Source organism: Lontra canadensis, unplaced genomic scaffold (assembly GCF_010015895.1).
Source record: "Lontra canadensis isolate GAN:19392208 unplaced genomic scaffold, GSC_riverotter_1.0 scaffold69, whole genome shotgun sequence".
Lineage (NCBI taxonomy): Eukaryota > Metazoa > Chordata > Mammalia > Carnivora > Mustelidae > Lontra > Lontra canadensis.
The window spans coordinates 10,273,619-10,289,092 of record NW_022631063.1 but is presented as its reverse complement, the minus strand read 5'-3'; the positions used below and the strand labels follow the sequence as shown (position 1 = coordinate 10,289,092).

General features: G+C 42.2%; 1 protein-coding gene across 4 annotated transcripts in view; it reads right to left on the bottom strand.

Annotated features, from left to right (window-relative positions):
• The window catches only part of RAPGEF4 (Rap guanine nucleotide exchange factor 4), a 294,249-nt gene that overhangs the window by 52,920 nt on the left and 225,855 nt on the right, over window positions 1-15,474 (bottom strand). For all 4 annotated transcript variants that reach the window (XM_032880467.1, XM_032880470.1, XM_032880468.1 and 1 more), the window contains 6 exons: window positions 12,490-12,574; window positions 10,602-10,662; window positions 8,389-8,465; window positions 7,789-7,935; window positions 5,780-5,895; window positions 429-517 (listed from right to left, as the gene is read on the bottom strand). In XM_032880467.1, coding sequence (XP_032736358.1) covers window positions 429-517; window positions 5,780-5,895; window positions 7,789-7,935; window positions 8,389-8,465; window positions 10,602-10,662; window positions 12,490-12,574 — 575 coding nt within the window. The remainder of the gene's footprint in view (window positions 1-428; window positions 518-5,779; window positions 5,896-7,788; window positions 7,936-8,388; window positions 8,466-10,601; window positions 10,663-12,489; window positions 12,575-15,474) is intronic.

Here is a 15,474-nt window from a genome sequence, read left to right as displayed (position 1 = left end):
GGTTTGCGGTCTTTGTTATGACAGCCCTAGCAGGATTGCACAGGTGGGGGTGTTCAGTGACACCCTGGGGCAGCCTGAGAATCTGCAACTGCAGACGGAACCATTTTACTCTTAGCTGGCACAAATCCTTAATGGAAATACATAGGATTTAAATGATAATTTAATGGATATCTATGGAAGGCTATTCCTAAAATGCATGAACAAGTCTGTGCCCTCTACAAAGGACAGCCAGAACTGGGGCGGGCTGAAGAGGGTCAGAAGGACTGCTCCCTGACTTGGCCACACAGGAAGGTTCTTTAATGTTAGTACACATGTCTCCCTTCTGAAACTGTGTGGCTACACACACTGAGAATGAATTCAGGATTTTTTTTTTTTAAAACAGTGCTCTGCATGGATTTAATGGACACACAAAACTGCTCGGTGTTTACCTGTTGCTTCATTTAAAGCTGGCTCAAGGCGTATTGTTTCTAGAAAATGCTCTAAAATTTTTTCAGGTGTTCCTGACATCACAGTATACCTGGATAAGAAATAAAAACCATTAGTTTTTCAGAAGTGGGCAAATCATTAAAAAAATAACTTTTTACATACCTAAGGATTTTGTGTTTTCTATTTTATTTTGTTTTCATGTATTTGTTCATGTTCGGAATCCCAGTGAACCATCATGACTTAACTTATGGCCCATAGTCTCCTTATGGTAAGAGGGACAATGTAGCTTGCCAAAGCCACACGGGAAGTCAATAAAGAAAACTCCCACAAACTGAAGTAGTTACTAAAACATTATTCTTTTTTCCCTACATGGAATTAAAGAAAACTTGGAAAGTGGCTCTCACAGGCTGGGAACCGAGAAACTTCAGCCTTGCTCCGAGGGAATGGAAAGGATCATGTAAATCACAGGGCAGTTCAGGTCAGGCAGGGGGAGATGGTGAGGGGAAGTGACAGTAAACTAGGTTTCCATATATGGGTTATTTGTAGCAAAATCTCAGTCCCACATTGGATTCCCCTGCCTATTTCTGGAATGTTCTGTCTTTCCCAACTGTACACTGGTATGTGCTTTGGAAACACAGCTAAGAATAAAACAAGAGAAAGGAAAACAAAAACCTAAACACCAGTGAGCAAATAAACTCCAGTAGCATCGGAATAGGAAATAAATCAACAGTAGAAAATTCACAGAATTTATTTTACTGTCAAATATCTATATTTTGGGGGAATGGGGGTTTTAGTCATTATTTCAGAAGATCCACCCATGGGTTTCATCAATCCACAGGACAGGATTTATGTTTTAAACTAAATGTGGGTTATTTCAAAATCATATTAAAGATAGCAACAAAACAGTGAACGAAAGCTATAGGCAAAATACGTTAAGATGATCTGAGTGATCCTATTCTAAAACTCAGACTTTGCTTTTCTGCTCGGGATTTCATGCAAAACAAAATGATGGGAAGAAAAACAAGAACGAAAATAAAATTCGCGTATGTTCAGAAAGCAGTGGTATAATTCAGCTCCAGAAGAACCAGAATTCTTTTTCTCCTCATCACCTTTCCTTGCCCATTTGAGACCTTGCAGGAAGTGTGTTGAGATCCCAAGAGTATCTGTGAAGTATTAATTGTCAAGGTCTTTACTTCCTGCCTGTAGGGGTATAGAAGGAGCAAGCCAACTTATAACCCTGTGCACAAGAAAACAGAGACTGGGCGGCGCGAGCCTGGGACTGAATGAGGCAGCAAATGCTGGCTCCCTGGAAGGTAAGGTGACCATTAGCCAGGACTATGCTGTGTGTGCCTGCAAGTGTATACATGCACTTAGGACCAGAAAGGAGCTGAAGAGTTACATCTTTGAGAAAGCCTGGCTTTGGAGTCTAGAAGAGGAAAGGGGAAATAGAAAAATAATCGATTTTAATCTCAAAAGTGTCACTCTTTTCTCAAAATACATAAGGCAAAAGACAAGGGTTTTTCCTCTTGTAGGTGGTGCCTATTCGAGGAAAAGAGAGGGTGTCTCTATAATGACTCAGACATATAAATGGGGAAAATTGCTGAGGTCCTTCAATAATTCCTGAAACACACGATTCTTGGGTCATGCTCCCCACATGAGCTGGGAGATGAGTAGCATCTGACCACGTTAACAAGGAACGGGGTTGGAGAGGGCATCAACCTCTGTGGAGTGTTTACCATGCCCCAAACAGCTGGGTGGGCCCTGAACAATGTCATCAGGCTTATTCCTGCTCGCTGAATATGATCGTCACTCTGGAGATGGAGAAACTACTCGGCAAGGGGAGGCCGCAGACCTGTGGTCAGAGTTACTAAGGGCCAGATCTCTGCTGTGAGCCTGGGCTGGCTTTGGAGCATAGGTGTGTGTCTTGTGGTGTCTCTCTGTCTGGGTACCTGGATCCAAGATGCTCGGGATCAAGGCTATGTCTAGATACCTGCCACTCACGCTGAACGGGAGCTTATTTCCGAAAACAAGTTTTATTTACTTAAGAGTATAAATACATCAGATCAAACACCAGTTACGTGGACTGGACAGGGCACTGGGCAGCTGTTGCTAGGCGGGTGCGGGCTCTAAAGCTTGCTACAGAGCGGATATGGAATCAGTTGGACATTCGTTCCTGCCTCTGAAGTTTAGCTCTGCCAGTTGGCTTCCCATTCTGGTGTTTTTGGTTTGGACACTCCTTAGGTAGGGTATTATGTCAGGCCAAGAAGAATAAAGACGTGTGTGGGGGGCAGCCAAGATAGGAAACTATCATCTCAGAGAGAAGCAGTATCTCTAACTGTCCACCCAGTGGATCTCAGAGGCCCCGGGATCTTGTTTTTGCTACAAATGGCTCCCTCTAGTGGTAACAGCTGGGGGCTGCCTTCGCCCATCTTCCCCTCCCCAGCTCCACAGAGGGTAGTGCAGGTTTGGACACTCTTAGAGCAGGGAACTGTGGAGAGGGAGGGCCAGGGACCTCCTGGCCAGACGTAGCCATTTGTGACCTTGCAGCTCTGGGCTTTGCTGAAACATCACGTTGCTGCTTTGTTTCACACTGGACACTGCCAGACGCCCTCTGCTTGAGCTCTGTTTAAACGAGGGACTTGAACACCAGACAGCATGGCTCCCTTCAGTTTACTGCATGAAGGAGCTCCTCTAGTCCAAGTTAAAGAAAACCCCAATCGGTTACATTATCCAAGCTGTGGGCTTTTAAGCCTGTGACAGAAAATCTTTTCCAAACACCAAGTCTAGAAATGAGGACACTTCTCTCCGCACCTAGAACAACAACAATAAAGGATGGGGAGGGAGGAGAGCCTAAAAGAGACTATCTTTCTGCAAACAGGATGGAGCTGAGAAATTGATAGTCTCAGGAAAAAGTAACACGGGAACTAAAACAGGAATAGTCCCTTCAAATTTTCTCTTTCCTCCTAAAATCACGTAACCACAGAGCAGAAGATATCCAAAATGGTAAACTTTAGAGAGCCTCAGATGGTTTATTCATAACGAGAAACACTGTTCTGCTACTGATGTTTTAATATCATCCTCAGAGTTGAGTGGCTTGGGTAGTCAGGCAGTTTTGAAAGTTTAAAATGTATACATAAAAAACTGTTCTGGATTTCTCCAGGGAAAAGTGAATCAGAAAAATAACATTACTATCAGCACCAATGTGGTGACCCCCTTTGAGCTCAAAAAGGATGATTTCTGAAAAGACAGAGGCCCTCAAAGTTCCTGAGTCCATCCACAGACATCATTGTTGGCATATTATCAAAGTTATCCAGAACATCAGGCCAAAATTGACTCACACGGTGCCCCCTTTTAACTCTGGTCTGGCTTCAGAAAGCCCAACATGGGAAAGGACCCCTTGAGAGAACGGCTTTTTCCTCTTCAGGGAGCTGATCTTGCCTACTGCATTATTTTGCGCTGACTGATATTTCTTAAATGGTTTGCTGTGAACACGCACACGTTTTTGAATTATATAAGAAATCTGGATTGGTCTACAGAACACAAAAAAGGAGATATAACGGAAATCAGATCCAGACCTAAAATAAATTGAATACATGGGCTTTTCCTCTTCTGTTCCCTTTAGTTTGATTTCATAAAAAAAAAAAAATCTATATTTGGAAGGCGCTCTGAATGGACTATGTTGTAACAAGCAAATGTTTTTGATCATTCCCCCGCGGTATGAAGAGGTGAAGGAAGCAGGCCTCCAGGGGACTTCTTGGTCAAGTGTTTCAAGGTTAAGGAGAATTTCCAAGGCTTCCTTTTTCTGGTAGCAAACTTTTCCTGAGACATTGTAGGCATTATTAAAGAATGCAGATTACCACTATAAAATGGTCTAGATATATTTAAGCACCCTAAGAAAATCAATGGGGAGGGGCCAAACTTTCACATAAAAAATGTTTTCATTCTCATCCCCTATGGGCTCAAAGGATGACTTTTAAAAACATTTATGTAAGAACATTTTTAAGAATGGATAGTAGCGAAAAAAAATAAAAAGAACTCTGGCTGGCAATTTATAGGTTTATATGTGAAAGGGTAGTTTTTTATAAAGTTTTTTTATGTCAGCCCTTTTGAAATATATTGGTCTGCAATGTTTAGGTGATAGTGTTGAGGATACAGTATTTACATACTATATTTCGCTACAGTAAACTTTATGGCTGAAGGCAGAAAAGCATTTAAACTGGTCAAGCTGTACCTGGTACCAGTTCTGTCATTACAAGCTTTCTAATCTTGGGCAAGTAACTTGCTTCTCTGAGCTTAAGTTTTTCCATCTGTTAACAGGGGTTTGTTGTAAGGATTACACAAAACATGTAAAATACATTATGGCTATCCAATATTATTCTATTTTTTCCCGCCTTCTTTAAAAATATGTTGATTCATCCAGATGAAAATGCCTGAGCTTTGGGCTTTTTTAGTCTAAACAGTAAAAATTCATCAGTTACTGTGAGTAGCCTGATTAAAGGGAACACCCCATTTTTGTTGCAAACAAAGGGAAATTACTTGGGAGGCATTCTTTTTCAATATATTATTTGGTGACACTTCTTTAGCTACGGAATGGGTGTTTTTATTATTCCAAGATTGAAGATTGATCTCTACATTAAAAACAAGATTCTGCAATCTTCTACAATTTCTTAAAGCTACATTTCCTTGTTCTTCTGTCTTCCTATTTGAGTGTTGGTACATTTGATGGGGAAAACAGGCTCAGGCAAGGAGTTGCAACAAAAGATGGAACTGAGCATAGAGAGCTGAAAAAGGTTCAAGTTAGACAGGGAACCAGAGACATGGGGAGCAGACCTCCTTTTAATGTTAGCAGGACTGAGTATTGATAAGGCCAAATGGATGTTTCTGGGCTGCAATTAATAGGCTGTCTTATATTTGAAGACTGGGTTCCCGGCCAAGATGCTCATTCCGATAAGATGAAAGCACTTCTCAGGAAATCCTACACATGAAATTCAAATACCAAAGGTTCTCATCACCTCGGGGCCTTCCCATCTTTTGCACTGTCTGGAATTCTGATTTCCATTGTTCTCCCCGTCTTCTCTTCCAAAGCTATTACAGCTGAACACCGTAGACAGAGAGCGTCTGTAGAGTAGGGGAACAGTCTCCTCTGAATTACTCCAGGCAGCACCACACTCCACGCAGTGCCAGAAATGGATACATTATACTCCACAAGATGTGTGATTAGTCAATAGAGAGAAAAAAGTCACACACACTGCTGTCTTCCACAAAAAAGGAGAGCATGCTATTGTAGAAATGATGATACCATGTGAAAAGGTTAATCATAGTCTGGCAATTGCAGTGTTGGATGCAAACCTACTTTTGCTGAGGCTGTGAGTTTCCTTGATTAGAAGCCCTGTTCCCTGCTGGGACCTTCTCCAGCACCAAGACATCTTGGTCATGTTCTTTAAGTCTGACTGTATTCGCCTCAACGTCCTGTAAATACAAATTACACCACATACAGATGCTGCTGTTTCTCAGACAATGAAAAAAATTTCAAATGCTTCAGAAACTCATTTGGTGCTTGTGATGCTAATTGTTGCATCTACAAATTAAGTCATTTTCAAAGTCAGGGCTGGAACGGTCAGGGAGAGGACCAGATGAGGTTTGCATCTCGTGGTTCTAAAGCTCTGCTTTTACCCCAGATCAGAAAAACAGCCGAGGAGAGAGGAAGGGGTTGTGTTCTGAGAAACCTTTTGGAGAGGTGGCATTGTGGGAAGACAGGGAGGCAAGGGCACTCATCCTTACAAAAATAGGTGGTGGGCTTTGTATTCTGACTTTCTTCTGAGGGTGTGTCGTTTTCACGGGTTTGTACCTTTTCTCTCTCATCAAAAGGCTCTGTTTACTTTTTAAAAAAATCTGTTTGAAATGTATTAGAAATTTTTTTTCAGTTATTTTGGCCAATTTTGTAAACCGTATCCATAATGATCCCAATCTGATTCTTTCAAAGAATTATTTTTGGGTGAGTGCAAATTTTGTGTGTGTAAGTTTCAAAGAGTTATGAAAGTTTACCTCTAAATTTCAATGTCATTTAAACAATTAAATTAAAAATTAGAATGTGTTTTTCTCATCATTTGGCCCCCATTTTAAAAGAAATAAGTTAAGAACCATGTCAAATTCCATGAGGCATTTTTCTCTATATTATTTGGTAGTATATAATTTTAAATTTAACTTCCTTTGCATTAAGGGAATGCATTCCTAAGACAAACTATGTTGTCAGAAATTCTACTACCAAAGGCAAATGCTTAAGACTGTGTACAAATAGGTGTTCCTACATAAGGTATGGAGAAGGACATTGCAAATCATCATGAAGTAATGCCAAATGTACCAGAAAGCACAGAAACTGCATTTCGGACATGAGAGTAGGATAGAGAAAGATGCTAAGGCTGGGAGAGGCAAGGAGGGAGAAGAGCAAAGTGATCCTAGAGGGAACAGTCTCTCAGCGTGAACTCAAGCTTGGGCAGGATGGACTGCAGGTCACCTGAGAGGCCAAGGGCAGTAGGAAATCACCATCATTCCCAGCAGGCCACAATCAGGCTACCAGCCAAAGCTATGTCATCCTTCCTACGGACCAGGGGTTGTGCATGCATGGGTGCATGGATGCTGCATGTGTGTTGTGGGGAAGACCAGGGACCACCTCTCTTCAACATCACCCACACTCACAAATACTTAAACTAGCTTAGATTAGGCCCATCTGCAGAGCCAATCCTAAATACGATTTCATGTCTCCATCACCCCAATTATTCTTCACCTACCTGCTGAAGTCTGAAATTCCCATAGTACGAATCAATTTGACATAAAACACTTGAAATGAAAATGCTTTGTTGGGGTAACCATGAGTGATGGAAATTCCCACTCACATGTAATCACTCAGTAAATCAGGAGAGGGTGTGATGATACAGAAAAGGTTCAAATTTGGGAAGAGACAGGAGGTGGAGACTAAGAAGGCCTAGGATGGAGAAAGAGCTGGAGAGTGAGGCGGGGAAGGACACAACATGGCAAAACTAGACTTGCCGAAGAAAATGTCTCAGACTTTGACATTTGGCCAAGGCAATCCCTATTTTTCTTTAATTCTCAGGGGCCGGTAGGGATGTGTGGAATGATCTGGTCCAGCGCAAACACTCCATTTGCAGCTTTACTGGAATACCCTCTTTGGGTCCCAAAAAGCACAGGAGCACAGAGACCATACCAGGTCTGTAACCAAGGCTCTTTGCTCTTAGAGCATTCGGTATTAACAGCTCTGCTAGATGAGCGCCACACTCCCATCTTTGCTTGTCTGGCATAAGGAAAAAGGAGAGGCCCCTCGGCCACACTTCGCCTTGGACTTACCCTCAGGATCCGGTTGAAATCCTCCTTGTCTACTCTTAAGAAGTGGCAATTGTCTTCTCTCAAGACAATAGAAGCAGCTCTTGGCGCGTCATTGACCAGCGCTAACTTGCCAAAGTCATCCCCCTCATGCAGGGTACAGACCACACCCTGGAAGGAGCAGAACACTCTGATGAAGAGGGTCCCCGAATCTGAGCTAACACCCACTCACCCTCACACCACAAGACCCCCTTTCTCCCACACACTGTATATATAAATGGGCTGCACCCAGGAATGCCAAGGAGAGCTATATAATTACAATATAATGTTTTATTTTTTTTTCATTGAGGAATATGGGTTATGGCCTAACTTAAATGCATATATTTTATGTATTTATTTTAAATGTATACATCTCTGAGGAGAGAAGCCCCAGAAAGTTCAATTCTACTGAGTGTAATTTAGATAATCTATGATTGGAGATGCCATAATGTCTTTTCTAGATTGAGTAACAATGTTGTTGCAAGTTTAATTGTAGCACTGCTTTGTTAATACTTATAGCCACACTAGTAAATGGAGCATAACAAAGTTTCAAAAAGAAAAAGAGAGAGAGATATATATATATACCTTGCCGTAAATGACTACATTCACTGATCCTTTTAGAATAATGTACCAGGAGGTGCCTTCTTCCCCCTGGTTAAACACTAGATACAAAAAGATGAAAAGACTTATGACAAGAATAGAAGCACATCAATATAAATTACAGCTTATCAAATCATCATTTTTAAGTCCCCAGAATTATGCATTTATTCCAAAAGGAAAAAGAATTACTGGCAAATACTAACTTATTCAGGTGGAATAGTATCTCCTTTTCTATAGAACAGGAAAGGAACAGAAACACTGTGCTACTTGCTATGCTCTAAACGATATGAATTTACTAGAATTCAGTGCACTAGCAATCCGTTTCTTAAAGCAATAAATACACTTTCTCCCACCATTCATCAAAACTTATGATGCTATAGAAAATAGTTTTTAAAAGTAATCTGACCACCAGGGTAAAGTTTGAAAACATGCAAATCAGAACTACATATTGTTTATGGATACATATCGACACATTACTTAAAAATAGATTGGAATGATACCCACTACATATAAGGTAGGAGTTACCTTGGGGAGAGAAGAAAAGAATGAGATAAAGGAGGGAACAAGGGGTCTTCAATTGTTTCTATAATTTCATTCTTTAGAAAACATGAAAAAAATGGGATAATGTTAGTGTTTGATGAAGATGAAAAAGGTGCTTGTAATAATCTCTATTCTTTTTAAAGATTTTATTTATTTGAGAGAGAGAGAGAGCGAGAGAGAGCAGGGATGGGGCAGGGGGGGCACAGAGAGAGAATCTCAAGCAGTCTCTATGCTGAGTATGAAATCTGATGTAGGGCTTGATCATCACCCTGAGATCATGACCTGAGGAAAACCAAGAGTCAGACACACAATCAACTGAGCTACCTAGACACCATACTTAAATATTTTATTTTTAATAAAATGAAAACAATCAAGGGTTTGAATGAAAAAAATAAATGTTGTAAGTCATCAGCGATGATAAAAATAAAAAATATTCGGGGCCCCTGGGTGGCTCAGTGAGTTAAGCCTCTGCCTTCGGCTCAGGTCATGATCTCAGGGTCCTGGGATTGAGCCCCGAATCGGGGTCTCTGCTCAGAAGGGAGCCTGTTTCCCCCTCTCTCTCTGCCTGCCTCTCTGTCTACCTGTGAACTCTCTCAGTCAAATAAATAAATAAAATCTTGAAAAAAAATTTTTTAAAAAATAAAATAAAAAATATTTGAATGAATCTTTAAAATGTAGAGAAAAAGCATTCTTACTAAAATAAATACACATGTTAGGAATACCACTTTTGATGACTGAAAGTAAAACATTTTGAAATACAGTTTTTATAACTCTTTGTTTTTACTATTCATGTTCCTACTTCTTTGACTAACACAGTCTGAAGAAAGGGCAAGGTTTTCCAAAGAACATCTCTTGAAAAGTTAACAGGTGTCCATTTAAAAAGGTGTCCTATGTTTCACTAAGTTTAAAAAGTGTCAGTTTAAATGGAGTGAACATTTTTCTTTATTGCAGAACATCTGCGAACCTTAGCATCTTGATGTGTTTTTTGATTCTCCCTGGGAGATTAGAGAAGGCAGACTTGAGTAGACCATGAACCATGTTTCTCAAGAGTGATTTTGGAGAACTTGGGGAAAATGATGGCCTAAACAATTTTGTTCACATTTATTAATATCAAATTTCAGTTTCTTGCTTCCAAATACCAGCGCAGAACTAAACAACTTCTGTTCTGGAGAGATGATATACTAGCATTGCATCAGTATCTGGAGCAAAGAAATTCTCTCAGGCTTGGAGCTGAGAGCGGAAGTGAGAGAAGAAAAAGCAAGCAGGGTCATTTATCGCTTTAACTAGGAATCTCGAAAGACAGACTTATTCTCCGAAAACCAAACTGAAGTGAAGTCATTGTGAAAAGGTCCTGCGTAGGGTCCTTTCCTGATGAAGTCACTGCTTCCCCTCCACCCCCCTTTAAACACTGCCTCGAGTCAGCAGGGAGCAAGTGGGGACTCAGGCCACCAAGAGCTACCAAGCTGGAAAGGAAAACCCCCATGCAGTAGCAGAGCAGACGCATGCTGAGAACAAACCAGGTCCCAGAGAAACCAAACTACCACGTGACATTCTACTAAGTCTGACCTGGGCCCAAAAAAGGAAAGCATATGCGGTCAGGTTCCCGGGGCCTGTGCTCACGAGAGGCTCCCCGGCACATGTTCATCACGTTTACTTACGCACAGTTCCTCCTTTGGCATGAGACTCAAAAATGAGGACCCCTGCTAACTCCCGTTTCACCTAGAGGAAAAAGAGAAAGAATTCGGAATGGATAAATTTGGGGGGTGGGGTGGGACTTGTTCTCCTTCCAAGCAGTGCTGACTGTACCCTTATGTCCAGACAGCTGCCCCCCACTTTGCTAGCAGCTCCTCTCATGCAGAACCACTTTCACTAGATTTGCCACCAGATTCTTAAGGCTCTGACAAGAGCGATTTTGTAGGCTAACTCATACAAAACGATCTCCCCAGAAGCCATGTAAAACACGGCTTCACGTGTACGAACTAGCCGGCCTCTCTGCCCCTGGTTCAGCTTGGGTGAGAAGATGGGAACATCTACGATCTCATTAGACTCTGTTGCTTTGAGAGGCCCTTCCTTTCATCACACATACTGAGTCAGCTACCAATGTGTTGGGCAAGTCAATGCCTCAGAGGTGAATAATTAAGCCTAAATGTGTGAGCGGATTTATATCCTGCACAGCTGATTATTTTAAAAATTCTAAATTGTGGCCCCAGATTTTGGCTATATCTCCCTAAGAACGAAGTGACCTGAGAATTTCCCACAGTGTCAGGGTCCCTGGGGTTTGAGCTGGAGGAGGAGACTCCCTGCCGTCCTCTCAAATCCCACCACGCTGGGCAGGTCACAACAGGGGAATGCTGGGAATCTGGAGCACAGGTAGGGGAAAGGAATCTCCCCTCACTTCCCTCTACAGCACGAACTCATGATGCCTACTACCCCAGCTGAGGCACCCAGGCATTAGACCTAGCCCCACCCTAATGGACAGAGTGAGGATGACCAGGCAGTGGTGTGGGAGAAGGGCGGCTGGGCTAGACCACACCCGAGTATCCCAGGCAGGTAGGTAAGCCAGCTGCTAGACCCCCAGAAGTGCAGCAGGTAAGGAACGGCTCCTTCTGAGTTGAAGGGGGAAGGGTTGGAGCCCTTTGCTTGCAGCTGTGGCAAAGCAAGTTCCTCACTGCTGTCAGGAGACCTAACACCCCCCCCACCACCCGATGACCACAGGCACGGCAACCAAGTGATGGCATAATGCCATCTAGTGAGCTGGGAATGAAAGGCTAATTAGACATGGAGATATTGCTGAGAGGCCTTAGAATATGATCTGCAGATATTGAAAAAACTTCTGTTTATATTGCTGCTGAATGACTAGCATATAGGAGACTTGTTACCTGGAAATCACATTCCTGCATTTCTTCTATGGGAGGAGGTATTTCTGTCCCCATTTAGAGGCCAAATTTCTGTCCACTGCCCTCCTAAATAACCTAATCACGTAAACGTTCAGAGTCTGATATAGCAATAGGGCCATTTTTCGCTACATTTTTTGCTACATTTTTCGGGTACTGCTACTGGGCTCTAACACATCTGAAGCAATGTTTTCTCAAACCTTCTGCTTCCTTTTGAAAGGGCAGCAAACCTGGGCAAAGCTGGCCCAGTGGGCCAAGACAGGCCATCTTGATGTCTCTCCTCCTTCTGGCTCTCTATTTCATGAAAGGGTCTCAGAGCTCCTCTTAAGGCCTAGCTCTCTTGTCTAACCCAGATTCAGTTTTGGAAGGATGAAGTTCGTTCTTTGGTCCTACTCACTCATGCTACTTTAGGATTTAGGGCACGTGGACAACCACTAACAAAGGGATAATACTTGATCCATTTTGGGATTGTTCTTGGGTATAACTTCCTTAGCATCTCATGAGGAAGAGTGGGGGTGACTTATGAGGTATGAGGTAGCATTCAGGCATTCCTTCACCACCACCCCCATACCATAATACTCTTCTCCACTGCTAACAGTGCATTTTCCACCCCACACCCTCCCTGAGGATGCTCAACCAGGAGACAACCTACTGTGGTAGACAGATGGGATAAGGCCTTAATGTGAATGAGCTCTTCATAGATAATCTCTAGGTCATCCACGGTCCTCTGGCCAGGTCTACAAAGAGAAAAAGTAAAAAGAAAACAATGAGAAAGAAAGTCATTGCAAAAACTTGAAATATAGAAATGGGATTCAGGGATCAGTAATGTGTTAAGGGGATTTCTTAGGAGCAATTTCTGCAAAAAGATATTGACAAAGGGAAAGATCATGCCATTATAATCCCTAAAGGGATTTTTGAAATGAATGGGTTCCTTGATGAAAGAATGTGCCCATAGTACCCTTCCCTTCCAATCTGAGGGAAGAACATCTCTACTCACATTATAATCGGCTAATTTATCTCTCACTTTGTGATGATTGCTCTAAAAAAAATTGCTTTTCATTACCCTCTGAATCAATAGCTACAAAACTTGTCTTTTAACACATCTAGGAACAATTGATTTCATCAACTGGATGATTGATCCAAATGATATGGGATCCTGTGTGATGTCTTAGCCTGCCAGAAGAATGCTCCCATCGCTGTTTTGGGTTATGTAACGTGCTTCCAGCACAGGGCTCAAATAGAGGGTTAATATAGACTCAATATTTTCTCTCCCGCCCCTGAGGAAATGAGGGCATGAGATGAGCAGGAGGCAAATAGTCATGTCTGGGATTAATTGGTAAGAAAGGGAGAGAAGGAAGGTATACACTCTCATTTCCCAAATGAGACCCATGGATGTCCCATGGAAGACCAGTCTTCCATGAGATGTCAATCAGTGTTGTATCTACATTTTTTTCTATAAATTGTTATAAAACTAATATCTAATTACCTGCCTCTAAGGATAGGATACGAAGGTATCACGGACATTTTGGCAGAGGAGGACTGAGCAGATTCCTAGTCATCTTTTGTGTCTGTGATTTTCTGGAATCGCGAGTAGTGTTTAATTATAAACCAGTGATAATTGATATGATTGGTCAATAATCTGGGTTTTTTTCTGCTCTCTGCAATAGAAGAAACCCTGGCAAACATGTTTTTGAAACTTAAAAAACAAACAAATCGGTTATTAATTCTCAAAGTGCTATGTGGATGGACAGGCAGCATTTATTCTCAGCTAACTGGTGCAGTCATATTTGTAACCTATTATATAACCATCAGTCTATGTATTTTGTTCTAAAATTTCAACAATTTATGATATTCCTCAATGTCACTGTATGTTAAACATTTAAACCTCAATGAAGTGTTTCTGATGGTGTTTTATCCTTAATTATGTCACATTTTAAAAAGCGTTGCTTGTTCAAATAAATATGGGGGTGTGGGTGTATTGAGCAAAGCACTGGATTTTGAGTCTGAAGATCAAATTTTAAACCTCAGTGCAACCACTCACCAGCCATGTGACATTAGTGTCAGTCTCATCTGTAAATTGGGGACAATACCTTCCTGAGACAGGCCTGAGAGCTAAAGAAGTAGTGAATGTGAAAGTATCTGCATATTTATTTAAGCGGGGGCGGGGGGGACCAACAAACCAGCAAAGTGATATTCAAAGCTCAAACCCTTGCTTAAGGAGTTAAACAAATTTACGGATGAAGTATGAAATTTGGGCCAGCAAATTACATCTGAAAGAAGTTTCAGATGTAGTTATGGATAAGTAGTCTGAGCAATCAAAACTGAGTTGTAAATAAAATAATTGCCTGGATAAAATGATTTTGCAGCCATAGTCTATGTCATAGGAGGGACTTGACAGATCAAGTGCAGCTACCTGGAGGAAGAAAAGCTCTTTGCATACCTCCCGCATTACCTTTTGAAGGGCAGCTTTACCGTAACAAAAGAGTAGGATCTTTCTTTTCTAGCATCACAGAGGGTATGTTTTCTAATCCTGACTATTCAAAGGGACAGGTATTCAATCCATGACCCAGGGGGATGCCAGGCAGCTTCACCTCCTGCGAAGCTTCACCAAAGAAGGACACAACCGTGTACCAACCTGGTTGGTGCTTAGGGATGGAACTCTGGAATTCCGTGTGGGACCCAAAGACACCGAAGAGAAAGCTAAGGCCTTTCGGGCTCTCAGGTAGCCAGGCCTTGTCAGTAAGGGGCCTAATCTACTACTTGACTTAGACCTGGGGATTTTGAAACTGGGACCCTCGGGGATTTAAAAGTCAATTGAGTCACCTCAGCTCCTCTCCCACGACAGAGGCAGCTAATGTGAAAGTCTCAGGTGGGCGTAATAGGATTATGGCTCTCGAGCACGAGGAGCAGCCCCGCTGTTCCTGCTACTTGACATCAGCGGCAAATAGCACGGACCCTCCTAGAAGCCTGGCTAAAAGGGAAAACAGTTGGCAAGCCTCATTCTCACCTCCGTGGGGAAGAAGAAAACTCAGTTGGAGAAAGAAAAGGTTGGAATTTAGCTGTAAAATCATGACAGCTTCAAAGTTTCGGGAGCAGATCTCTGAGTTGAGGAGGAGTTTTTATGATAGTCTCGATGTAAGCACCATACCGATCAACTCTTACCGATTAAAAAAAAATGAGTGCTGCCTTTAGAATCCATAAATCCCATCATATTGAGCGGATATTTCAGTTCTATACTGTTCATACTATACTTCAATAAAAAAATAAAAATGGTTCTATTTCATCCAAGAGTTACATGAAGTTAGCATGAAGAACGTGGTCAGATTCTCAATGCAGCATTTGACACAGTGGTTCAAGGCTGCTGTTGAGTCCCTCTGGGTCATCCTAGGACCTTCGCTGAGTGTGGGAGAGGAGAGGTGAAGATGGGAAAGAATGTAAAGAATTTTTGCAATCTCTTCCATTCCCTGCTGCCCCAGGTCGCTGAGCGCTGCCTGGAGTTCCCAGCTCTCCCATGCCGCTGCCTTCCTGGCTCTCTCCTGCCTTCCAAAGTGCTTCTTCTCGTGCATTCTCTGGTCTGTTGTCCTTTTATTCACTTCCTGGGTTGTGCTACGCCCCAGGGTTCTGCTGTCAGCTCTGC